Below are 27,054 nucleotides of genomic sequence, written 5' to 3'. Positions count from 1 at the left end.
GTGAAAATGAAATTTCATGGATTTATTTCTGAAATTAATGATTTAGTTCGGTGCTTTGTTAAGTATAAAATTTTTTAGGAAAAAGGGGCACACAAAATTCACAAAAATTCTAATGACTGCAGTGTACAGTAATACTCCAGTTATATACGAGACATTGATCTTGTTCAATAGAAACATATCGGATATCTGACTCATAGTCAAAACTAGCATTTAAGTATTAAAATAACTGTAGTACATTTAATAATTGATAGCATTTTAATAATCATCAATTGATTCTGTTGCAGGATGCACCAGATCCGTATGGTATGGATGATGTGATCTCTATTCCTGTGTATACAAGCAGTGAAAGGGACCACATTGTGACCCGCATGGACCTTCCGTGTGGTGGCAACCAGTCTCTGTGGCTCCAGTGTGGTGCTGCTCTCTTCCTGAAGAGCACATAGACAGACGGGGGCAATCTCACTGACTTTTGTAATTGTGTTTATTTATTTGTGTCTCTATTTATTGTGACTGAAACTGGAAAGACTTTATGTGGTTAGATTTACAAACTCACGACTCGTGATTTTGATAGAAATTATTCTTAGTTAAGGTTGTAATATCTAAATTGAATTGGAAACTATGTTTTTGAAATGTATGTCAATCCGTCCACTTTCTCTGTGATCAAACTAGATGTGATTATATTTTTTTGTATTTTATGAAGTGCATCATTAACTGTGATAATGTGAAAGGCACATAGTAATATTTTGAAGCTATTGAATGTTCAAATTCATGGTATTAAACTGTAAACTCAAAGGAAACAATGGTGTGGGATTTTTTTTATTTCAATGGGACACAAGAACTAATGGCAGAGTATTCTAGGATTCTTATTCAGACTCCTTGAATCCTTAGTTAGGTGCATTGGCACCTGGATGGCGCATATCATGTGCACATAGCTTCATTACTCAAATGAATAATTATTGTTACTAACTCTTTCAAAATACCATATTCAATCATTGACTTTCAGATGAATCAAAACTTCTGAACATGTCTTGGTAATTAAGGATATTATTCCTTTAAAGTTTTAGATAGCTGTACATTTGAATACAGATTCCTCCATATGTTTAAAAGTTGTTGAACATTAATTTTTAATACAATAGAAATTTTAATGAAAACTGAAGAATGAAGAATATGGTTTCTTAAAGAACAATAGACTTCACTGACTCCAGAAAATAATATGTGTTTACTGCAGTTATATCGAAACCATGGGTTCATAGATTAACAAAACAGAACTCTGATAAAACCTCTCATTTATTATGTAGATAAAATTCTACACATTGTCAATATCAGCACAACTTTTCTCTATCATTTAAAGGTATTTGTAAATGCCAGTCCTTAATTCGGATGAAACCAGACAATAGAATGGATTGCTATGAATGATTCACAAATTCAAAGTCTTTTAAAAGCAATATGTTTTCAAAATCTTAAATGCCGAAAAATGACTAACTTTACTGGAAATTAAACCAACATGTATTATTTCAATGTATTTTGATTCTTGTAATGGCAAACTGCAATAGTACATGTACTTACAATAAAACAATTTCACAAAGTATATTTACGATAAAGATTTTGTTGAAGATTTTTGAAAAACTGAAAATGAAAATAAATTGATACAATGATGGACATCTGTCACAATACATATACCAATATATTACAGGATATTGAAAGTGTATTTGTCAATCATTCATAATGATTCAATTGAAATGTGAAATACAAGTACTCTGAATAAACAAACCAAATTGTATTTACTGTTCAAAGTAAAGAAAACAAAAATATCAATTTGTCCTTTGTTAAATATGCAATTCTTTACAGAGATTGCTTTTCAATAACCTACAGTAATTGTATCATATAACACATAATTGATATAACATTACTTTTCTTTCACTAAATCTATGTCCATTAACTATATCAATATTGTTCAGGAATGCCATTAAATATTCAGCTAAGAAAAATACCTTACATCATTGCCTGGGGTACCTCTAAGGGCATTCAACTAATTAAAATTCAGTCTTTCACATTTCAGTCATATCTGTTCTCACTCAAAGAGAACTGGGACTGAATTCACCAATTCTCTGACATATGTTTACAAAACAGAGCAAGTAATAAAAAGAAAGACAAATGGAAAAATCACAGATATAACAATTTCCTTATTGAAGTCTTTGAGCTCCTTCTGGAAATAAAAGAAAATGTAAGTAGCACAAAAAGGACACTACATTACACAAAGTTTGTTTGTCGCTTGGCATCTTGATTGTACTTAATGAATGGTTTGAAGTCCTCCGTGTAAGTGACCGGTCGGATCCGGCCGAAGCCCACCCTGTCCTTGCTGATCGTATCCATGTGTCTGACCGCCGTCCGGAGCTGTTCCAGGGGAGGTAACAGCTGTTGGCTGTACATATCCGGACTATTGGTGGTCAGTCTTTGGTTACTAAGGGAATACTGCGTCTGAGTGCGTAGTAAGGGAGAGGTGTTCGTGGGACAAGAGTACTTGCCCCCACTCACTTTGAAAGCTGGTCTTGCACTATTCTGCCGACTGGATACATTCAGTTTATGAACCACTGATCCCTTGCAGATTTTCTCCTTATTGTACACTTTGACGGGTTGGGGCTTTCTGTCGAAGGTTCGGTCACTCTTTGGTCTGACCGAGAGACTACCTGTGTTTTCCGTGCCCTCTATAATGTCAAGATCGTCATTTAAACTGTCATTGTAGCTATTGAGGACCATCTTCTTGTCCAACATGACCACCTGTTTAGTGTTGGGTCTGCTACTTTTAAGACTGCTGCTGGTTTTTCCAGTGTTTCTGGACAAGGTTCTCATGGCATCGCTATCCGGTCTCTCCTGTTGCTGGGAGGACAACAGCATGCGATGAAGTTCACTATTGGATCGTGACTCGTAAGGGTTGTTCGGTTTTTCCGGAAAGTCCCGGATGCTGGAGATGTGAATTGGTTCAAAATACACATTTCCATTGTAGCCTTGCCATGCCTGTAAAGAAGAGTCAGATCTTTTTAAATTGTCAGCCATTAGCTAGGTAGCCTTATCAGAATGCATGTTTATATATACATAAATCCACCTCATTCTGAGTTAACATTCAGGTAGGAACAAAAGATCCTTTTTCAAAAGTTGTGAATTTTTCTAATGAGGAAACATTTTTAAATGTCTTTGAATTCAAAGTATATACCTGTAGTGTACAAAATCCAAAAGAAATTGCTAGGGTGTAAATTAATGCTTGGATGTTTAAAGAGGTACAATAAAGTACCATAATGGACGAGTGTAAATCACAAAATCCATATTGTGTCTGAACTCGAAAATAAGTAGCTTTTGTACAGTTCATTAATGAGTAAAAAGAGTTATGATGCAATTGAAGTCCTTTGATAAGCATTATAATCTCACCTAGTAAGATAATTACAAGCATCAAATATTGATAGTTAAAGACCCCACAAAAATTATCTGGTATTGAACATGTATACAATATCATGTATTCAATGGTACTACCAGGTTTACTTCATAACTGAAAACTAACTGAACCATGGGTACAGATCTAGATAGTAATAGCATACCCATTTACATCTTTCTATCTTTATTGATATACTTGATGAGATTCAATTATTATCCATTAAATTTTATTTCAAAAGGTTAAAAATTGAAAACAACTTCTATTCAATATCAATAGTATCTCCTTCGGAAGTGTGAAACTAAAATTCAAAGAACATTTATACAATTTATACAAGACTAACAGATTACCATTACCCTTTATAGAGTACAATAAAGCAGTAAAGTTTTATTTTGACATGGTATTTATACACTGGCTACTAATGTAACAGTATTAAGAAATGAGAGAAATTGATTTGTGTCTGTAATAGAAATATAATGTATGCCAGGCACTTAACATCAAGGGGGCCAGGGAGGGGCCTGCCCCCCCCCCCCAAACTTTTTTCGCAGCAGACATTTTCTATAAATTTCCATTATATAAAAAATTAAAGTATCATGGAGTTTGCAATAGAAGAGGATTTTCAATGAAGGAAGTTTTGTTTAGGCTTATACTATGAAGAAAAGGTGACTTTTAACAGGGCAATTTATGTTTAGGGTAATTATACCTTAAGTGGTGGCATGGGGGTGGGGCGTTCCTGCTTGATGTAGAAGTACTGGGGGACCTGTACCCCAAAGGCTGAGTTGTTTCTGGCGGTGCCGTAGGGGGTCTCCATTCCTGGGGCGGTGCTAGTACAGCGGGCAGTGATCAGATGCATGGCTCTTCTGTACATGGCCTCCCGAGACTCTGAGGGCACACGAGAAGTGTTTCTACAAAAAAGAAAAGAATTTTAATAAGAAATTAAAATTTACAAATTGTTCAATTCATCGCCTTCCTCTCTTTTGATTAATAACTCTCCAGGGTTTTTCCGGGATATATTCCACCTGCATTTACCATATAACAGGGACATAGTTTTTTGCAATACAAGATTGATTTGAAAAATGAATTTTTAAATTTCATTACTCAAGTCCATATGAACAAACGGCATGAATTATTGATCATGCAAAGTCAAATGCATTACATTGAATCGGCTATTGGCTCCTCTTCACACATGCCTAACTGTGGCAGATGTATCATAATACTGGTTTTCATTTTGATTTCAGATTTTTTTTTATATCACAAAACCACAAAAATATCCTTCTCAAATGTTTGAAATTAATCCCGAGGAATCTCCATAACTGCTGATAGAGCAGCGGTTCCAAAATCACAGATCTAATGCAGTACTATGCGAACATGAAAAGTTTAATGCCTAATCTCAATCAAAAACTAAACATGGAAATCTGGTTAAAATCCAAATACAACACACTAAGCAAGTGTTATAGAATACATGCTTTTAAAAACCCCAAAGACTTAAAAGCTTTAATGGGTCCCTGCACTTGTCCTAAACTAGGTCTGACCAAATATAGTTACTGCAGAAGATAGGTTTGTTTAAAGGTTCCTTCTGACAAGAGTCCGTGTGATCAGACCAGGTTAGACAAAAGTTTGACAGACGAAATTGTTCCGATAACACTTCAATCTGAAGATCAATATCGTGATTTTGGATAAAGATTGCAGATTAAAGATTGACATATTTTTCTGCATTTCTTTTATCCCAAACACATGCCTAGATTTTGATATTAAAAGATTTTATGAGTCCCTCTGCCATTTAGCTTCTATTCTCTGCATGTGTTTCCTTGTAATTATTTGAAAATGAATCATCAAATAAGAAAATGTTCATGTTCTAACGACTACTGCACAACCTTAGTAAGAGAATTTCTAAAGTAACGTGTTGAGCAAAAAAAATCAAAATGTTTACATACATGTCTATATGTCTGCATGTATACACCAAAATGTTGTTACAAAGAAATCTGAGAAAATGACTTGGATATGGCCTGATAAGGTGGCTTCAGACACCTGTTGATATCAATGTAGATAAAAAAACAGGATGATCAAAATACTTTCACTCTTTAAGAGTTTATAAACTTTAAAATATTTGACCAAAGAATGTTAAAATTTTTGGAAAGGTAAAAATTGTAAAATCCCCAACAAGATTCAAACTCATGACTTACATGGTACAGATTCGTAGTTAAGGCTCTAACTCAATGCACTAAGCTGTTAGTTTAAAATTTAGGGAAATAAAAAAATATCAAATTATTCTGGTACTTGATTTTATAGTTCATTAAAGATATGAATTGTAAAAGTCTTCTCTTCAAGTTGGTGTTAAATATAAGCCTTCTATAAAATGTCTCAAGGGTAAGATATAAATGAGTTGCATTTAACAACAGCTAGTGAAAAATATCAGGGTTTTTTTTCTCAGATTTTCTTATTAAAGGGCTGTAACTCTGATAAAACTAGTAAAATTCATACAAGTATTAATAAAAATAAAACCAAAACTGATCCTCATTCCAAATTTTCAACATCTGTGGTCTTTAAAATCACTAAGACTAGCTGCTGAAACTACAATCTGATTATATGAATTTGTGTGAATTAAATCAAAACCTGCTACATACAAACCATGTAACGTTCCCCATAATAAATAATATCCACTCTGCCCTATGCAGCCTTTCTTGACCTGGGAAGGGGAGTTAGTCTGTGATAAATTTGATTCAGTTTAGAGCCCGAACATTACCTCGATCATTTCAAGAAATTTTTAATCTCACTATTTGCTTGACAGGAAATTAAAGGGGGTATGCAGAATCAAAATGAGGCTTTTTTTGTATGCATGGTAAAAGATGGAAGCGGCATGTAGTGATGGTACATAAAGCTGCCCCATTATCTAGATCCAACTTCTCTTTTGTATGTGCGTTTGTAGTGGCAGACCACCTACCTCCTACATTATTACAAACTCCCAGAATTCCGAGAACCAGACAGGTTGTCAAGACCGAGTAATAAGCCCCACAAAAGCTGATTAAACGCGGATTAGACTGACAAATAAAAGCCTTTACAATGGATACCAGGTCCTCTCAAAAATATTTACCCAAGTCTACAACTCACAAATTACATTTCATGACAAACTGCTTGAAATTCACATCTTTGAAGTTTTGTTTTGATTCGAACTCTCAAAAAGTGATAAATTGTCTCAAGTACAAATCGCCTATTTAATAATTAAAGGTGTACAGTGAGAGTGTTTGCTTTGGAATTAAAGACTGTTTATCTGAGAGAGAAAGTTCTCAGAGAATACATGAGTGCTCTTTATATGGTTTAGATAGAATTCTTTCGTACATCAGAAGAAATCCCTCTGATTACATGTTGCATTATACAAATAACGGACCGGTACTTTGATTTTCAAGTACCAGTAAGTCTCATTATTTTGTGTTATTACACCTAAATCCCCCCCCCCCCCCCCCCAAATGCAAGTTCACCTCAACATAAATTTGTTGTCTCATTTGTGGAATGATCTCATGAAAATGCAGCATATATTAATTGAACACTGAAAATTGAAATTATTTATTTATGAATCAAAATATATGTATATACTTTTTATCTAATCATTACAGGTAAATTTCCCTTCATTTATTCTATATTTATGTGGTATGTCTTAAAAATCTAGCTTGGATATTGTTCATATAATATTCCTTGTTTACACATTTACCAAAAACAAGACAGCTGCAATAATATGGAGCCCCCTCTCCCCCTTTTTTTTTTGTTGGGGGGGGGGGGGGGGGGATAATGTCAAATAAAAAAAAAACCGGAGAGGCTTAAGAATAAAACATTATTAATCATTTTTGCAGCTACAAAAAAAAATGTTCACAATAATTTTGTGTATTTTTTTTACTGATTCAATTATTATGATTACTGCACATTGGTCAATGAAATACTTCTTTAAAAATTCAATTACTTATCATTAAAAAGTACACGTATTTCAATAATTATTTCATGATATTTTTAGATTCAATAACCATTCAATCCAGAGAATTAATCGAAAATCATCCAAATAAGACAATAGAAATATAAAAGTTTTTTATCTGAAAATCAGATTATCAAATCAACTCAAACAGACCTTTTGAATAAATGATTTTCATGCAGAGACTTAAACCAGCATCCCTTACGAATGATAATATGATCCCTCATTTTGGTCCCCATCCGCATCAATTCAGAGATTTATCCACAAAATCATCCACAAAAAAGCTGGATCGCTCAACCAAAGATCCACTGCGACGATCGAGAATCAAATTCGAGAATACACAATCAGATAATCTAGCTCCCATTTTAAAAAGGAATTAAAAGTCAATGAAATTTCTCCCTGCTATAATATTTACATTTCATATAGAAGGGCAAACACTGGAGAGAGCTATATAGCTATAACAATGCTGGATTTCCATTTGTTCATTCTAGCGGGGTCTATACCTATAATCACGGAATCAGACTCGGACAATACAACCAGTGATAGTTAATTTCCTTCTAAAAGCATGTCAAAGATAACAGAAAATTGCACTAATGGCTATTGTTTAGGACTTACCTGTATAATTATATACTTATTCATCCATTTGGTATTGACCTAAAGATAAGACTTTTCCAATTTTTTATTTTTTTGATTCACTTGTAGGTCTTAATTTTTTTCAACAACAAAAATAATGCCTCAACTATTCTGTCTTTTTCTTTTCTCTCTAAAGTCTAGACCCCCCCCCCTTTTTCAATCACTCTTCATAGATTTGATAATGTCTTATAAATAAGTTTTACCCTAGCTTGCAAACTACACGGAGATTGGATTTTAAGAAACTTTGAATAAAATCATTAAATTCCTAAAAGCAATCCATGATTTCAAGATCATTGCTCTGCAAAATGGTAAAACCATCAAAGCAATTCATACAAAATTAACAGTATTACTAGTTTTTCATCATGGTAAGGATTTTGAACCAAGCAAACATTAAAAAGAATCATTAGTACAAAGGATTCCATATTTCAATTCTACACTTACAACATGTATACAACCAAAAAAATTGCCATTCATTTATATTAGTAATCATCATGCGGTATTCAATTCAAAATTCTAAGTGAATTGAATTAAACGGAATCAACGCTTTCAGAATGCTAAAAAAAACATAACTCAAGTAAAGCTATACAACAGGAAAATGGCCAGATAAAAGCTTGTCAATTTTAACCCATAAACGTGGGGCATTACATTGATATATGAAATTAAATATTGACTTACATGCATGCATTCAACACCGTCATGGTTATTTGTCTATCGTCGAACAAGCATGGATATTTTAAATTTGATATCATACTAGACATTACTCATTATGTATTTAACAATTAATCAATTTCTTAAGCTGGATTTTCACATGACAAAAGTAAATTTAAAAAGCACTGATTCCTTGGGGTCAACTGCACATAAAAATAAAAATGCATGGTCTTGTGAATTCAATGCCCTTTCTTTCAATGCAAACTTTAATAGCTGCGGTGGTTTTTAACTTAAAAGCAAGTACATATACAAGTTCCGGTTGATTCTATTTACATGACTGCATTAATAATTTGCTTTAGTATACCCCTTTCTGTGCTCATAATAGGAAATTTGTAGATGGAACATTTTATTTGCCAGAGACTAGTACCGGTATTTTTTGACATTACCATTCAGTAAATTCCTTTTTTTTTTAAACTAATAATATATAACGAATCGAACATAATGCTAGGTGTATAATGCTAGATTATGTAAAAGATTTTTTTTCTCATCTTTATCACATAGTTATGTATCAAAATAAAAGAGGATATCAAAGCATCGGATATAAATGATTAACATGGAGAACTTACAGCACACTATTGATGTCATATATGGTGCTAGGCGGAGTATCGTAGACCGTCTTCACTCCGCGATCATAGGCACTCATAGTGTTCGTCGAGAACATCTTAATGGCCAAGGCATAGTCCTTTTCTATATCCATATTTACAATAAAACCGAAAGAAATAATACAAGGCAAAATTTCCAAACTGTCGAACTCTCCAAACTGAAAATTGCCAGTGGAATGCCTATTCACAATAGTTTGATTTGACAAATCTCAAAATTACACATTTTCCTAGGTAATCCTCTAATGTTATATATATACACAATTGTTTACTGTTCGCTGATCCTGTTGGGATATTTTCCTATCTATCTAAGCAGAAGGCTCGTTATTCCGTGAATTTAAAACTCGATGATAGATTATTGTTCAGAATCAGGAGAAATGGTTCTATGACACCTCAATGTTCGGTGTTCAACACAAACAAACCCACGTGTGATTTAACACAATAAAACCGCGGAACTGATAAGAACCGTTTTTTGAAGGTTTGCTTTATCATTCCCTTGCAATTGACGTTTCCGCGTGCACCACAGCAATATTCAAGAACTTAATTTCAGACCAGAAGATTAGACAAAGTTGCAGTCATGGTATTTAAATTGAAATAATTTTGACTGAACTTTTACTTTCCTTTCTTCATATCAAAAAGCTGATTATCTTCATTCAATTATAAGAACACCGTACCCTGCACACAAAACATGGTCAATTTTATGAACCCGCCGTACCTGTGGACCAGTTATTAAGGTGTTTAATACAAACGTTACGTCGTGCATGCTGTTTGATTCTATATAACATTTTGAGCACTGCAACTCTGTAAAATTTGATCGGTGGTGAAAGCTTGTGCTTAAATGTGATAAATCTCTTAATACCTATGCAGTTGTTATATATATACCTACCTTCCGACTCAAATCCTAGAACAAAAAGATTTTGGTTTAAAATTAAGACTGACCAATCTATAAACATGTGTACTTGAAATAACTTCAAACGAACTTCGATTCTGAAAGAGAATTTACAAGACAACATGTCCTGTTTTACTAAAATTGTCCACAAAGGACATTTTTTAAAATCTAAAAGAACATATCTAAATCAAACAACCTTTATATTGAAAAAAAGGAAACTCGGAATTCTTTGGTTATTATGGATAATGACCATATCTACAAACAGGAGAACCAAATGATGCAAATATAAAGGAAAGCATTGGTTTAACATTTTGAGAACTTACATTTTTCTCATAGGGCAAACAAAAATCCCTCACAACCATGAAAATTTCTTCGAGCACAAATGTTAACTTATACTCAGACTGCAATCTACTCAATATGACATAACATCATCATCTTTAAGAATATTCTGAGTGGAGAGAAAAAAGGGCAAACAATATGTTACCTTCCATAGTGAGTAACTAACACAAACTATGAACTGCTTTTCTATGGCTTCTTATTCCTCCTCACAAAAGACCAAAGGAGTTGGGAGAATCAAAATGGCAGCAAAGGAGAGGTTGTTCATGTCCGTATGGTAAACAAATTCAAACAGATACAACTGTGTTTCGCCAATGCCACACCTAAACACACAAGCCTTTGGGACCACTGGTACATCTATGGATTCATTTTCAAAATCGAATTTCCTTCTTCTAGAAACTTGAATGTATCTTTTACAAAGACGTTTCTGATCAATTTGCGTTCCAAACAGTACACTCTGTGTACATAGGAAATTTTAAGCACACATGGCCAAATGATCAATATTTGATCAATTAGCAATAAAATTTTTCAACTAAGAAATCAAATGTTTCATGAGGAAAAAATTCAATAGAAGCATGAGTTCTGACAAGCATGTATAATTGAGTGACAATAAAGATTGCAAAATCTACGATAAGTCCTTTGGATGAAATAACTGGTTTCTGTACTGCATTCAGCACTTTTGAAATGTGTTCAGGTAACATAATGCATGGAGCCAATATTAAATGATGTGAATTTGAAAAGTGAATGGGTTTTCAGAAGCGCAAGTAAAATATCTCATTACTATACAAACAAAGCTTTACTATATCTTCTTTTCAAAATTTTATCTTTATCAAAATTGAGATCCAAAGTGATCATCAAAACAAACAAAAACAATATCAAGCACTTGTAGCAGAAACTAAACTATTCTTCCTCTTTATCTATCATTGCAATTTGTCTCTATTCAATCAAACAGTAACTTGAAAAGACTTAAGTTATAGAGTAATTTAATGGCTTTTATTAAGAATATATTGCAGAAAGGGTTTGAAACTGCAGTCGCAAGTCAATGGATGAAACTTTAATCTTGAGATATCACAAAATACCAGCTAAAAGCTTGAGATTCTGAGATCAATGCTCTGGAGTAATAAGGCCCATTGAGCAGCATACATAGGACTAGATGGGTTATTGAATCATATCTTGACACAAGACCTCCGTTGCTATGGCCCCATCCTATTGACCCTTAATGTTGACTGGTACTTGGTGATTGAACAGTTTAAAAAAAATGTGTTTATTTTCTTCAGGCTTGTAGGCACCAGGAATTGAATCCATCAACAACTGAATAAGTTTTTTATACTGCGGTAGTCATTTCCAAAAATATGTATGCAATCGTTATCAATCATTGTCAATAAGACACAGGGTGTTTTCCAACCAGTATTACTAGTTCACACACGGTTGATCACTAATTGTTCAAGATAAACAAACCACTAGTGGAACAGGATGAATTTTTTTTTTTACTTCTTAAATCATATCCAAATAACAAGTTTAGTGGAACAGGATGTTATTATTTTTTTACTTCTCTAATCATAACCAAATAAAAAATTGCAATTTATGTATTGGGTACCAAGCAGTGACTGACTGTGCTATATGTAATGGGGCATAAAGATGATTTGATAAATTGAGGCTTTTTATAAAAATGTTATATCAAGACATACATGTATGTCACAGGAACATGGTGAATTAAAAGAGAATTAGTTGATTTTGTGTTTACAGGCATGTCATACACGTCCATGCAATATCATGTAATTAATCAAGCCACACATATTTCACATGACATCTTTTTAATATGAATTTTAAATAAATCATCTTAATTGAATTTTTGTAATTTGGAAAAATGTTATTTACATTGAGTTTTAATCATTTATTATTAATACATATATATAAGCACATAATTTTTTTTAAAGAACTAATAAAATTCATGCATAGATTCATTTATGGGGATCACTTTTGAATATTTGCTCTTGAACTAAATCAACATTAAATATTAAATTATAAATCCCAATACACTTCTACATTTTATATTCTCAATCTTCTCCATTAAGGAATATGATCCTCTTAGAATTTTCAACTTTATACTGCATGAGTATTCAATGAAACAACAAAATAGTGTACAATATGAAATGAAATCCTTTATCAAATAAAATGTGAAATATATTGAGAAAATATAAAGAGGACCAAAGCTCAGAGTTCTAGATTTATCCTTATAATGCTCTTTTTCAATCTGTAAAAGAAGATCAGGTTTACAAAATGAACAAAATCCTTTTGTATGCTGGTTTACCATCTCGGAGCATATTAACATACCTTCCACAAAAGGACATTTAAAAACAGAATAACTCACATTAAATTCACTTTCAATTTTGGTCAAAATGATATTTTAAAAAACTGACAAACAGCCAAGATGGTGGCAAAAAGACAAAGTCAAAGAAATGATAGGGCAATATAGACCAATTAGCAAGGCCTTTAATTTCAATTAGAATCAGATAAGCACAAAAAAACTTTCACTGAACATATTTGAAATCATCGATTACCGGTATTTCTTAATTACGATACACAACGATACACCGACGAATACGGAAGAGACCAAACAGCCACAAAACACAGATTAATTTTTAAAAATTGCTTGAAATATATATGTTAAGCAAATTTAATAACTTTAATTACTCTTTTGACTTTCTACATCGATATTCTGAAAGTATATACTTAATACGGTGACTTTCTTAATCAGCGGTCATACTTTCACTATAATAATCATCGATTGAAAATCGGCTTATCCCCCAATTAGGCTAGTCTAAGGATTTTTCTTGAATTTTGTCTAAAAATTAGCAATTCGGCCTATGCCCCACATCGACATATGCCCCGAAAAATACGGTATACACAATATCTTTTTTCTCATGGATAATTTTGGTATAAGTTAAAGAAGCCATACTTTTCACTGGTTTCCCATGTTGACAGATCTTCATCATCTTTAGCATCTTTAGTAAACTTCAGTTCTTTCTCCTCCTCATCTGAGGAGAATTCCTCATTTAATCCATGCTCCTCACATTCCTCAATCTTGTCCACTGCCAGACATTGGCAAAACATGCAAGATGGTTTCACAGACACATGAACAACTGACATTTTGAAGGTTTTTCAAGATCAAGACGTTCAGTTAATATTTTCCAAACTTTCTAAATGATATAGATTTGTTGAAGAAGTTCAATATTTCATAAAGAAAAAAAAATAAACTGAACAATCCCTTTCTTTCCAATGTTCCAAATATTCCACCAAAAATTATTGACTTCCAGATAATTTACGCAAGAAAACACAAATTAAGTGGATTGTAAACCGGTCATGTTGATTATGATAAAAACCCGCACACCTCTAAAACGACAAACAACATGGAATGTTTTTCCGTTAATGCTGAAGGATAAGTCATTAACTTTCAAACACTTGTTGGATTTAAGGACAATTGTTCCCCCAGAGAAATGTAAAGTTAGTCCTAAATATATCGGGGTTTATTAAATATCCAGGATTTGTACAATTGTATTCCTGCGACTGCTTTCAGTTCCAGCGCTTTAATCACTGAATCTAGATCTTCACCAAGAAGATGATTGGACATTAAGGGGATTTAATACCACCATAAATCTCTTGCAATTCATTTTTTACTGCATTTACATTTCCTCAAAAGGAATTTCTATTTGCATTTGTCATAATCATTTTCTCTTTTGAAAACACATCAGAGTTGACATTTCGCTGAAGAGATTTTGAAATGAAATCTCTCTCTCTCTCTCTCTCTCTCTCTCTCTCTCTCTCTCTCTCTCTCTATATATATATATACATACTTACCCTGATGAACTTGTGTCATTGGAAAAGTCAGAAGGGAGTTTGGACATTGCAGACTTAAAATATTCTATTTTTGATTCTTGTGGATCAAGCTTTGGGGGATTGGGTCCTGGATACCCATAACTAGAGGGTCGAGAAGCAGATGGAAAGTCCCTATGACTCCCAGGTCGACTCAAACTTAGGTCCACACTGACACTGCTGCAGGCATAGGAAGGCAGGATGTGGTTGTTATTTGCAGGAGATGAAATATACGTGGAGTATGACACGCAACTTTCAGGTCCAGCAGGAAAGGCAGTGTTCATTTCCATGTAAGTTTCATTGTCTACTTCAGTTTCCACTTTGACATCCTTTTCAGTCTCCACTTTCACACAAGATGGCGGGCGTTTTCTTAGGGGCACATAGTCCTTCGAACGTGCTAAGGATGTTTCAAAGCGAACTCTCATGTTGTGAACACTTGAAGCCATAAGGTATAAAATACAGTGAACTTCAGTCAGAGAATTCAACAAGGTTCTACATGAGAGTATTTTAAGACTTCTTTTCACAGCCAGATCACAAACTGCTGATTTTCTTGCCAAATACCACTTCCAAACTTATTTATTCCCAAAACAAAGATACAAGTTCCAATTGCCAAAATTAACCAATTTTAGTTTGGTCCACTCAGGGGCACAAATCAAGAGAAACTAACTTTCGGCTCTGCTGTACAGAAATGTCCAGAACAAAAAAGGAATAACACATAATTGTTATCTTCTGTTTAAACCCCACAAAGTTTATTATAAAAGTTATGAGATCAAGTCAGTCAGTCACTAAGGAAAAGCTATAGATAAGAAATTTCAATATTACTTTGTGTCAAAAATAAACTCTGTGATCAAGATTTCATACATAACAAAAGACCATGAGCTTGATTTCCACTCATAGGTCACTTGGGGGACCTAGAAATCAAAATTTCCAATCTCAAAAGATATCTCTCTCTGAGAAACTGTGGTTCTGAAATGTCATGCAATATATTGCTTGAGTAAGGAGAACATTTATCAAAATTATGCAATTTCCAACATTCTGATTGATAATGGCAGGGTGCACATAGGGATTTTCATACCTGTAGGCAACTTTCATTTACTTGACTTTTTCCAGTTGAATGAAGAAATAAATCGTCAAAAGTATCCATAAAACAGATATTTTGCATAAGATAGTTATAGATAAACCAGTGTACCAGTATATGATTTTGCATGTAGTATACATGCATATGTATATCTTTTTGATGGCCAAAGGTTTAAAGAATCTTATTCTGAAGGCAATAAGAAAAACCATCACAAAACATACATAGCCTGCATCTGAAGAAAAAGTTTGTTAATTGAACTACAGCATATTCATTAAGCTTGGTCCCCCACACCTTAAGAGCTACCTCCCTTCAAAATGCAAATACATAACATCTTAGCTGCAGGTCTGTAGCTCCCGGTCTGAAAAAATTCAGATGGACGACCTGGGAGCTACAGTGCCTCCCATAATAAGCAAATTACGGCGCACAAATAATTGTGCTAGTTTTGGACTGATTAATCTCATTTCCGAACATATTCTGTACAAATACTTGATTCCAACAAATTCCTCGGACAATTTACTACAGATATCATCACTTTACTTGCCTCTGATATTCTTTTAAACACTGTCACCAGCCCTGTAAAGTGAAGTGGTGCAGTTTGTTAACGTAAAAATGGCGACTCTCGATCTCGACGTGAATTAATATACATGTACTTTATTTCTGAGGTCGGTTAGCATGTTTTAAAGAAAGTCTGAGGCAAGTACGAGGGTTGTTCGGAAATTATTGAGACAACTCGAATATTTTCTTTTCTAATTGACGAATTTTGGTGAAAATTGGCATAGACACTGAAGAAACGCCAACAAATAATAAAACAAAGTAATATTAAAAGAATATTTGATATTTTGTTTGCGACGGTAGATAAATAAGTCGGTGGTTGGGGTACCCGGCGCAGCCATGAACTCGGAGATTTAACAACTTAAACGTCTACTTTACAAGTGTCCGTAGAATTACAGTTAATGATAAAAGAAATCAAATTAAATTTGTTCATTTTGCTATTCTTTGCGACTTACTTTTGATTTAGTTTCACTGATGTTCGAGTTGAAATACGGATATGGTTCACATATATTTACCAAACAATAGAAATCTGACAAAGACTTTACATTGAATTTTGACGTCAAGGCGGCGCATTGAAAACCGTCAAACTGGTGGAAATCTCAGAAGAAGACCTTTTAAGGCCACGTAATTGCTTAAAAAACTATACGATGACAAGACAAGGTATAGAGCTTCAGTTCATTATATTTTTTTCACTGATTGTTTAACTAGAATTAGGGCAAAGGGATTAATTATCAAGTACTTTTGACACACTAACTGTTGTCAACAGTTCTAAAATATATAAAAAATGACCACAGGAGACATTCACAGTAATTAGACTTTCGGGTAAAAATAACTCGATTTTTTCCCTAAAAAACAAGAATGAGAGAAAATGTAAATGATGACAACTTGAAATGAAAACAAAAGATGAGAAATAAAGAATAATTCTTATTTCCGTTCGTTTGTAAGGTGTTTAAAACACAGGAGCAATAAGAAGCGTTAAAATGACGTTGCGAAAAGTTTGCGGTTGCGCGGGTCACCGGACGAAGGCACGTTGGTCAGCTTACCAGGAATGATCTATTCATGCCATGGACAAGAAACTTTTCACATTGATAATCTCTATCCTGATTTACGTTTTGGTGAAATTTCAAGAATTTATCTTTTTTACTAAAAGAATAAGAGAAAATGTCTCAATAATTTCCGAACAACCCTCGTAAAGTAACAATATATGTAGCAAATTGTCTGAAGAATTTAATGGTACTAATTGTTTTCACAAAATTTGTGTGAAATAAGGTTATTCAGTCCAAAACTAGCACAATTTTTTGTGTGCTGTAAATTGCAGTTTTTTACTATGGGAGGCACTGTAGCTCCAAGGTCGTCCATCCAAATTTTTTTTAGACCGGGAGCTACAGACCTTCAGCTAATAACATCTGACCTTAGTTCAGACCCTAAACACCAACAATGCACTTACATGTTATGTCTGCATACCTATATGTCACTCTGACTTTCTATACTGTAAAGGTACCAAGTACTTGCATTTGATCATACTTTTAAGTCTTTGAATGCAATGTTGCCTATACATTCAAAGTTTAAATGAATTGCAAATACCAGTTGTAAACAATACTTGGCATTATGAACAGCAACTGGTCTGCTTGCATATTGCATTATATCCTTGACAACTTGTGGTTAACATGCAGTTCGTACTTACATATTTACAAATTTATCTGCATGCATGATTACTGAAAACTTTGATGACTGCTGGTAAGTTACCTCATTTGACATTTGACAACACAAACTGTTTACAAATCAAAAACCAAAATTTGACCAAACCCCTTACCTGGCTGGAGCACTTTTGACCATATTCCTGACCACATCTTTCTGATAATCCATTTTGTCTGCCGGCATTTTTGTGGTCCCGATTTTACTATCCCAATTTCAAGAAGAAATCCCTTTTCTTTTCAAAAGCTATCACCTTTCACATATCACTGTTTCTGTTCCAATATTTACATGCTTAACTTTCATAAAATGAATTCATATCAGGAAAGTGACCATTTATCAAGGGAATTCCAATACCGTGTCAATTTGCAAACTCTTACATACTTGGGAAACCAAACCTACACACTGTTTTTCCAGCACTGACAGGAACTAAAGGTTAATTCTGCTTGTCTTTGTGCAATCATAATTTTTCATATCCCCACATACATAAAACAAATGACTTTAAATACCGTAAATGCCCCTAAGTCAGACAGATCGATTTAACTAACCTCCTCGTATTTCAGTGTCTCTGCGAGCTAGAGAAAAAAAAAACTTCAAAGTTTTGACAGTTTGCTTATAATTCAAAAATTAAATTCACCAAAATTCTTAAGAAATATTAATATCATATCTTGAAGTACCTCAACACCAAAGAAAATTGATTTACAAACTGAGATTGAATTTAAAGACATTACGATATCAAAAGGGCACTTAATCATGACATTTTCCCCCCTTAATTGGAAATATTTTTTCAATTGATGCAAAAAGTAAAAAGAATTGCCTGAGCTATTTCAAGCACTCTTTCATGTCAAATGGAACGAGGAATCAACATGGCTCACATACTAAAGATCAACAAAGCTATCAATTACAAAATTAATTATAAAGTTCGGAAACCAATCAAATCAAAACTGCCTTACTATAATGTTCCGTTGGATGGAAATTTTAGCACAACGTATACGGTAACTCTGGGAGAATATAAATGCGGTATTCATTAGTGTCGTTCAACTGTGGACGTATTGTTTTTGTTCACAGGAATCTCTTTATTTGACAGGTATCCATTGACTCTGAATGCTATCGCCAAACATCAGCCTATCTTAAGTCAGCTGTGATTTAATTAAGATTGGGGGATGTAACGGGTTTTTAATTAATTTTCAAGGGGGATAACTCTCCTTCGTCCTCCAAAATCACTTTACACAGTGAAACAATCCATTGCAATTGACCTGAGTATAACCTCAATTTTATCTCATTAATTAATCAAAAAGATCTTATTTCTTTGCCAAAAACATGTATCTATAAATGCTAATAAGCAAAAGATAATACACTGATTGCAGACAGTGAAAAAAAAAATGAAATTAAGTTAAAAAATTTACGAGTAAGTTGACCTTTCTTAAGTCAACTGATGAAAATTAAAACCATGCTCCTCTCTAATTTATTTCATTTTGTTGAAATGAATTTAAATACATTTGCTTGTATTGCCCTCTTGAATATTATCATAAATATCATTTGTATAAAACTTCATAAATATTGTGTGGAAGTCAGAAATACACAACTATTTACTTCTTTCAATTACTGGTATTTTCAATGTCACGTAAAGACATGCTTCTTAATAATACACAATATGTAAAATTGTGAAATTAAATGTTTGTAGGTATGAGAGAGAGAGAGAGAGAGAGAGAGAGAGAGAGAGAGAGAGAGAGAGCGAATTGATTTTCTGTAATCTAAGAAACATAACTCAAACTAGCTGCAGAACTGTAGCTCCCGGTCTGAAAAAATTCCGATGAACAACCTGGGATCTACAGTGCATACCATAGGAAAAATCTGCAATTTACGGCGCACAAAAAATTGCGCTAGTTTTGGACTTATTAACCTTATTTTCACACAAATTCTGAGTATTAGAATTAGTACCATTAAATTCTTCAGCCAATTTACTACTGATATAGTCACTTTACTTGCCTCAGACTTTCTCTTAAAAATGATTACCAACCTCGGAAAATGAATGTTAATTTACGTCGAGATCGAGAGTCGCCATTTTTAAATGTAAACAAACTTGCACCACTTTAATTTACAGGGCTGCTGATGGTGTTTAAAAGAATATCAGAGGCTAGTGAAGTGACGATATCTGTAGTAAAATGTGCGCAGTAAATTGCAGTTTTTTACTATGGGAGGCACTGTAGCTCCCAGGTCGTTCATCCGAATTTTTTCAGACCGGGAGCTACAGTCCTGCAGCTTAACTCAAACAAGCATTCAATGAAGTCACTGAAAAATTTCAAAGCATATATTTATATTGAAAAATAGGTCTTTTAAGTGCAAAACAGTGTTAAGATATTTTTTTGTCCAATTCATCCATCTACCGGGTATTTACAATTTGTGAACTTAATTATTTCTGCCCATCACAACCCCTCATTTGTAATACCTACCTTTAGACCACAGGCACTTGTTTCTGAGAAAAAAATTACCCTATAGTATTATACTACATGGTAATTTTTTTTCTCTCGGAAACAAGTGCCTGTGCTTTAGACATAAGAAAATACATTACCCCAGTGATTCAATGCATCCTAATACTGTATACAGGGTTATTTTCGCCCCATGTTATTTTCACCCTTCTCCATTTGCAAACCGTTTGCCCCGTCTTGAATTCGCCCAGATATAACTTTGATTAAAGAGAGATTATTTAAAACCTTGGAATTCGCCCAGTCTTAAATTTGCCCGCTGACAACGAGGGCGAAAGGGTCAAAAATAAAACGGGGGCGAATATTTCCCTGCATGTATACAGTACTAGTTAATACTGACAATACTTACATTCTAATTTTAATTTTTGGATATCAAAATAACTTAACGTTGATATAAGTATGAAAGTAATATTTCAAATGTTGTCATTAAAATATATATTAACATCAAAACTTTATATTGTTATCAAAATTACAGGATTTTTATGTTAAAATTCCTTATTCTACTAAGTATAGTGGATTTATAGATATACGGATCCATAGTACATTACACATTTGGAAAACATGAATTCTGCATAAACAGACCACTTTTAACAAATGCTTACCTTGAGTCTATGGAGAAGTCGGTGTATAAACTGGCAGGTGTGTTAGCCTTCCCACGAATCCCGGAGAGATGTCTGGCCTCATCATAATGGTTGTTGATAGCGGACCAAGTCACTCGATTAATATTCTCGTCATTAATTAGAGGATCCTCTCTAAAGTTCACAGTGTTTTCAGAAAATCCTGTGTTTTCACGCTCAAGAGCATCAGATGTATTAAGAATGGCAGAGTTTCGTAATATAGGTGGTGGTATTTTCAGTTTTTCATCTGTTGGCGCCTGACATGTTTTATTTTGCTGCTCGACATCATCCAAATCTTCTCCAGATTCCCCAGGGTCATCATAAATGTCAAGGTCATCTCCTTCCTCTATTTTCTGGACGGGTATAGTAACGATATGGCGCATTATTTCATTGGGGACAATTTTTTCTGAAGCTGACTTGGCCTGATCATCTTCTTCTATTTTTTTAGCATCAACAGTTTTTACACATGATATTTTCTCTCCGTGTCTTTCAGATAACTTTGACATTACCCCTTCACTTTCACTTAAACCATTCTTTGTTGCTTTATTAATTTGAACATGATTTTTAACTTTATCAGAACTTTCTTCAACTTTTTGCATGTCCCTAATGATATCTTCAGAATGACTAGGAGTTAGCTCCCTTTGACCATTCACCATATCCTCTCTCTCCTGAATACCAGTTTCCTCTGCCGTCTCCATTGTAAAGTTGCTATTCACTTGTCCCAATCATTTTGACTCTGAAAGACAAATGAGAGAATTTCACTACACTATTGATAAAAATTCCATTATCACTGGGTACAGATCGATTTCTTGAAGAATATATGTGTCACAAAAATTGGAACTTTAACATGATGCCCCAAGTTTCATTTTGCATCTTTAAAGGTATGACTTTTCTCAACCACCTTAGAAGAAAAAGACATATGAGGTGTTAAACTCCGGTCCAAATTTTCGCATGCTTTTTCGGCATGCTGTTGGATCCAAAGCCCAATTCTTCCCTCACATGCAAATTGATCCCTTTACAGGTAGTTTTCACCCTTTTCAATCTGATCACAGAACTAGCATTCTTGCTTTTCTTTTGATAATTGGATTGTAGCTTTTGTAGAATTTAAACTCATGCAATTAAATATTACCAGGAAAAAATAAATCTGATTTTTTCCCCTGAAGACATTCCTTAATTCCCATACTCACTGAATTCCTACCCTTTTTCTTTATCTGCAATCTTTTATGAATGCTCGATCTGTTCAATTTTCAGTTTTTAAATAAATCATTCAGCAGTTTCTGTCAAAACTAATGAACAAAAGAAGGTAATTATTGTAAAAAAAAAAAAGATTCTTATCCTGACAATGTTCCCTCAAAATCAAATGTAGTCAACCCTGCTAGCAATTATCATATATATCTAACATAATTGATATGTCCAAATATCAATATAGCTGCATTTATTACTGTAAATATGTGAGCATTTATGCCATCTACATGTGACAGCATATCAATGCCTAATCCATGCATGCACAAGTTTATCCCCAATTCCTCTAACCTATCCATTCATTTCAGTTTTTTATCTATTGAATATTTCAATAATCATAGACTAAATTCCTCATCTGAGTACTTGCATCTAAACCTATATAATTTTACCAAGCAATTCATACTAGTAATTTAAAAACAATAAAATGTTTAATTGGACACTATGATCTCTGCAAAATCTCTTATAAATGACTTTTACATTTATGATCATTCGCTTCTCAAACTTACCAACTTATCAACTTTACCATTTAAGTTTTCTAATGTAACCTATTTAGTTCATCTTATTTTGAAGGAAACTATAAGGAAACATATAGGAAGCAAATGATTTTCCATAACCTTTTGAACAAATATACCAAACACATCCAAAATTTTAGGATCTATAAATGCAACCATATTCTAACACAACTTAAAAACCCCCACCAAAACCATCTATATAATGTTTTGTTGATGTATAGATGTTCAACAGATTATCAGTCTTGATTAGATATTGAAAAAGAGAATACAGCATTAATCCATTCACAATAACATCAAAATGACATTCCATAGCATTTAAAAATCAAACATAAATAGATTTTTTCCTGGATGGGGGGGGGGGGGGGGTGTAGTTAAAGCTTGGGTAGTTGGATTAAGCTCTCTCCCAGGGTACAGAGTAATGAAATAACGAAATAATTACAGGCTATATTGACAGCTCTATGACATATCAATGATAGATCTTCCGAGCGTGCATTCAGGTTGTAACCTATGTAATCAAATCTCTATCAGTTACCTTGGGTGAACTCTTCAAATTAAATACACGATTCAAAATAAAAAAAAATGTTTGCATTCAACGACGAATTTGAATATTTGGATGGATTAAATTGGCATAGGTTTTCAATAAATGGTAATTTTGAATTTAAACCAAGGTCACTTCAGAAAAATGGGGTGAAAAATAAAAAAAAGAAATGAAATGAAACTAACCTGATAAGAAAACTTTAATGGTACGTGGCATACGTGAGAGTCACTATCTGAAATTTGCATGTTTGCAGGAGGTAACCTATATATAAATATATTCCTCAGAAAGACGCAAAAACGCATGACTTCTGTATTTTTTAAAACCTTCCAAAGACATGTAGCTATTTATATTTGTATCAGATATTGGGTTTGTGCGATTGTCGATTTGAGTGCAGAAATCAATGACCCATTGTTTTGTAAGTGATGCACTGATAGGGTAAACTAAAATCAATAGAGCGAAAAACCAGTTTGACAAAAATTAAAGGGGGAAAAGTTGCAGATAATTGGCTCTCTTTTCATTGAAGTTGTTGAAAAAAGGGAAATTATTTTGGAGAAAATAGAGGCAGACAGGTACGACCAAAAAGAAAGAATTGGAATTATAGCAAAACAACTGGTTTACTCTATACGCAAATAAATCATGATTTTTCATAAGTTCATTCTAAACTACAAAGTAAATAGATTGCAAAATTGCAATTTTTTACTTTGATGTTGCCTAGACCAAAGACTCTAGACCATGTTCATATTATCAAGTAAATGTAGACATATTTTTTAGTTCTTTGAAATTAAGCTGACATGTGCACACACCTATGTGCATAAAGGCCAATGCAAAAATTTATCTACTCTGTAATCCAATCCATTGGGTCTTGTAAGCTAATTGCCTATTGTATTGAATTTTTTTGTTCCTTACTCACTTAATTATTTACACACTGAAAAGAAAATCTGAGATTTCAGCCAAAGATTGCTTAAGGAAGGGCTGATTATATTTTGTCTTTTCAAAACTACAAGAAAAATTAACAGCTGTTAAATTTTTTTTGAAAGTTTTCTTTGAATTTATTGCTTTTCACGATTATGCCCAATTTGTTATGGATACAAAGCAGGTCTTTAATACAAACAAAATTTATTGGTTAGTGATGTCAGAATGACATTAAAGTGAATGAACTTATACTTGTCAATAAACAAAATAATAAAAAAAAAATTGGAAAGTCAGAGGGTAGTTTATTGATCACTTTAATTTTGTTTGACCACTGATTTAAACCTAGAAGCCAATTGACGAGATTTGAAATTTTACACCGGTCTCCTAATCGATAAACAAACAAAAGTTCCTTCCACTTTTCCTATCTCAGGAGTCCAAGTGAGCGAAAATGGGTATAGACATTTATGGGAGGAAGAGAAAATATTGACCGTGAATTTAGCTATGTCAACAGAAGCTCTGATTTACATGACCGTGGACATTGGTGAATCCTATTGTCCCGGAGACAAATAATGGCTCCCCTCGATCAGCACCTCTGGGACACTTAAGTCTGCATAAGGACCAAGGATTTGAAGTGTCAAATATTGTCAGTAACAGGCCAAAGCTTGCTCTTTAAGTTTAAAAGGTTAGATTCAAATCAACATGGTGTCCGCCAAATCGACAATCAGAACTTCTATTGTTATTTTTTTCATTGACTACATGAAGCAATCAAATCGAAATTACACCTATTATTCTACTGGTATTTATTTCTAAAATTGCTATTTTCTATTAAAGAAATAAATAAAACAAATTGCTCATATGAAAAACATGTCTCGTGATTGAAAATTGATTGAAACCCTGAGGGTAAAGTACATTCAAGTTGTTATAGTTCCAGGGAGGGAAATGAATTTCATTGCAATGGTTTTATCTTAATAAACTGTAATTTTAAGCTCTCTTCGACAAATGAGCACAAAACATACCTTGTCTAAGGAATGAAAATAAATATTAATGTCCAATCCTTCACCAGCAAAAAGAATTTTTTCATTCTTTCATATCAACACATTACTCATAATTTTAGTAAATAATCTCGTTCAATACATTAGAATTACCGGTACCTACTAAAAATGGAACTGCGTTATAATGCTAGCTACATGGGTCATAAATTCAAAACAGTCCTTTTTGAGCTTTACATAATCCTCTGTTAAATCACTATAATTTGAGTGACTTATTTCATAACACAGATTAATAGCTACATGGTACATTGGCCATTTAACAAGAGAAATACTGTAAACAAATTGATCCCATAAAAAACATTTCCATTACCGGTAGTTGGTTATTATTTCAAAATCATCACAGAATTTCAATGAATTATTTTTGAAGATTAAAGCTCAATATGAAAAATTTGAAAACCTTAATATCAAAAGATATTAGAATCTGTTGAATATACATTAGGTCTCAAGTATGAGCTGAACAATTCTTCATTTTTATCATTGGTTATATTTATACATGTATTTACCGGTACACAAGTAAAAACATGTTGACTATATTAGTAATGTTTTACAACCTATTAAAGACAAAAATCTTTGTCCATTTATTCATACGTTTTAACTTACCAAATTCCTTGAAAAGAATCTATCTCCTAGTAGAACAAAGTGAAATTTGTTCAAACTCGATAATCCTGACAATGGTAGAATGGTTGGAAATTCCTGTCTGTTTACTTCCGACGATCAACAATACCCTGTAAATGATACATTAATGAATTCCAAATCTCTACTCTGCCAAAAAATGTCAATAACTGAATAACTGCACTATCAACAATGACTAAATGTACAGAGGGGAAAAAGCCCTTGTCCTTTTAAATAATAAAAAAATTCAGATCAATCATTCATACCTACAAGAAGATTTAAATCAACCAGTGATATTATCCACTAAACGTTAAAGTACTTACGTAGAGAGGCAATGCTAGGCTCGGGATGTTTTTCATTTTTAAATCTTTCGAGGTACTCATTAAGAGGTCCAGTTACCCCCTGATTTTGTAATACCTGCCTAAGAGCAAGGAATCAAAGGGATATAAATGGAAGTTTCCAAAGACCCAATAGACTCCGATAAAAGACCCTCTTGAAAATTACTTGGGGCTCGCGATTAATTTTGTCTGAATGCCTTACATGAGGTGGATTGAGTCGAAATAACTTATGTAACACATATTGTGTTGTTATAACTAATGATAATCCGTTTTCTCGATATTGCCCTAAACTCAACTGATAAGAATCGAGAAAATTCAAATCACACATCATAAATTCTGAAAAGTCAAATTAAAATAAATAACAGTATTCTAAACATGTCTTCAACTTTACAAATAAAAAAATAAATTTCATTCGAAAACAAATTTTTTGGAACAAAATTGCAGCCACTCCGACTTTAAATCTTTTAAACAATTCAGAACTGAAAATCCTTGCATAAAAAGTGAGTCAAAAAGACTGAAACTTTTTGATATATGAACTTAAGCATAGGAAATCAAAAGCCTATTGAAAGTAAAAAAAATTCAAATATTTACCCACCATTCTGTTGCTGTGCTATGTGGAGTGGAGTGGAGAAGGGAGTGAAGTGGAGTTAAGCACGTCTGCCTTTCTGTCGACTGTTTAAATTCGACAAATCCCTCTTTCATAAAAAAACCTCTCAAATCTCACCAACTTAAAATCTGTAAACTACCTGGTTGAAATCAATGCAATATATATGCATACCTACCGGTGTCTCTCAAAAATTCAAAGGATCAAGGGATACATTTGAACGAAAAAATAAAATATTGATTAAATTTTTTGAAAGGTGTCAAATTCATTTTATAATGTAAATAAATGAATAATACATGTATAACAATAATTGCCTTGTTTTATGGGTTTGAAGAATAAGGGGGTCAAACATTGATCAGATAAGATTTAAAACACAGAAGGGAATTGGACTTTCATTGCTCT

General features: G+C 33.3%; 2 protein-coding genes across 6 annotated transcripts in view; one reads left to right on the top strand and one right to left on the bottom strand.

Moving 5' to 3' along the window:
- LOC128192412 (cytoplasmic dynein 2 heavy chain 1-like) overlaps positions 1 to 800 on the top strand; it is a 32,376-nt gene extending 31,576 nt beyond the window's left edge. For all 3 annotated transcript variants that reach the window (XM_052865059.1, XM_052865057.1, XM_052865058.1), the window contains one exon: positions 285 to 800. In XM_052865059.1, coding sequence (XP_052721019.1) covers positions 285 to 443 — 159 coding nt within the window. In that variant the 3' untranslated portion in view covers positions 444 to 800. The remainder of the gene's footprint in view (positions 1 to 284) is intronic.
- Positions 535 to 26,127, bottom strand: LOC128192414 (uncharacterized). Of its 3 annotated transcripts, XM_052865061.1 has the most exons (5): positions 26,034 to 26,127; positions 25,699 to 25,823; positions 20,831 to 21,581; positions 4,128 to 4,329; positions 535 to 3,015 (listed from the first exon to the last, which is right to left on the bottom strand). In XM_052865061.1, the coding sequence occupies exons 3-5, from the start codon at positions 21,541 to 21,543 to the stop codon at positions 2,251 to 2,253; spliced, it is 1,680 nt and encodes a 559-aa protein (XP_052721021.1). In that variant the 5' UTR covers positions 21,544 to 21,581; positions 25,699 to 25,823; positions 26,034 to 26,127; the 3' UTR covers positions 535 to 2,250. The 3 variants fall into 3 exon arrangements, with proteins under 3 accessions (XP_052721021.1, XP_052721020.1, XP_052721022.1); XM_052865060.1 differs by lacking the exon at positions 26,034 to 26,127 and having other exon boundaries at positions 25,699 to 25,910; XM_052865062.1 differs by lacking the exons at positions 25,699 to 25,823; positions 26,034 to 26,127 and adding an exon at positions 23,323 to 23,444.
- Between the last annotated feature and the right edge of the window lie 927 nt (positions 26,128 to 27,054).

The sequence above is a fragment of the Crassostrea angulata genome, chromosome 7 (assembly GCF_025612915.1).
Source record: "Crassostrea angulata isolate pt1a10 chromosome 7, ASM2561291v2, whole genome shotgun sequence".
Classification (NCBI taxonomy): Eukaryota; Metazoa; Mollusca; class Bivalvia; order Ostreida; family Ostreidae; genus Magallana; species Magallana angulata.
The sequence above is the reverse complement of the archived record's forward strand: the minus strand, read 5'-3'. Positions and strand labels throughout refer to the sequence as shown.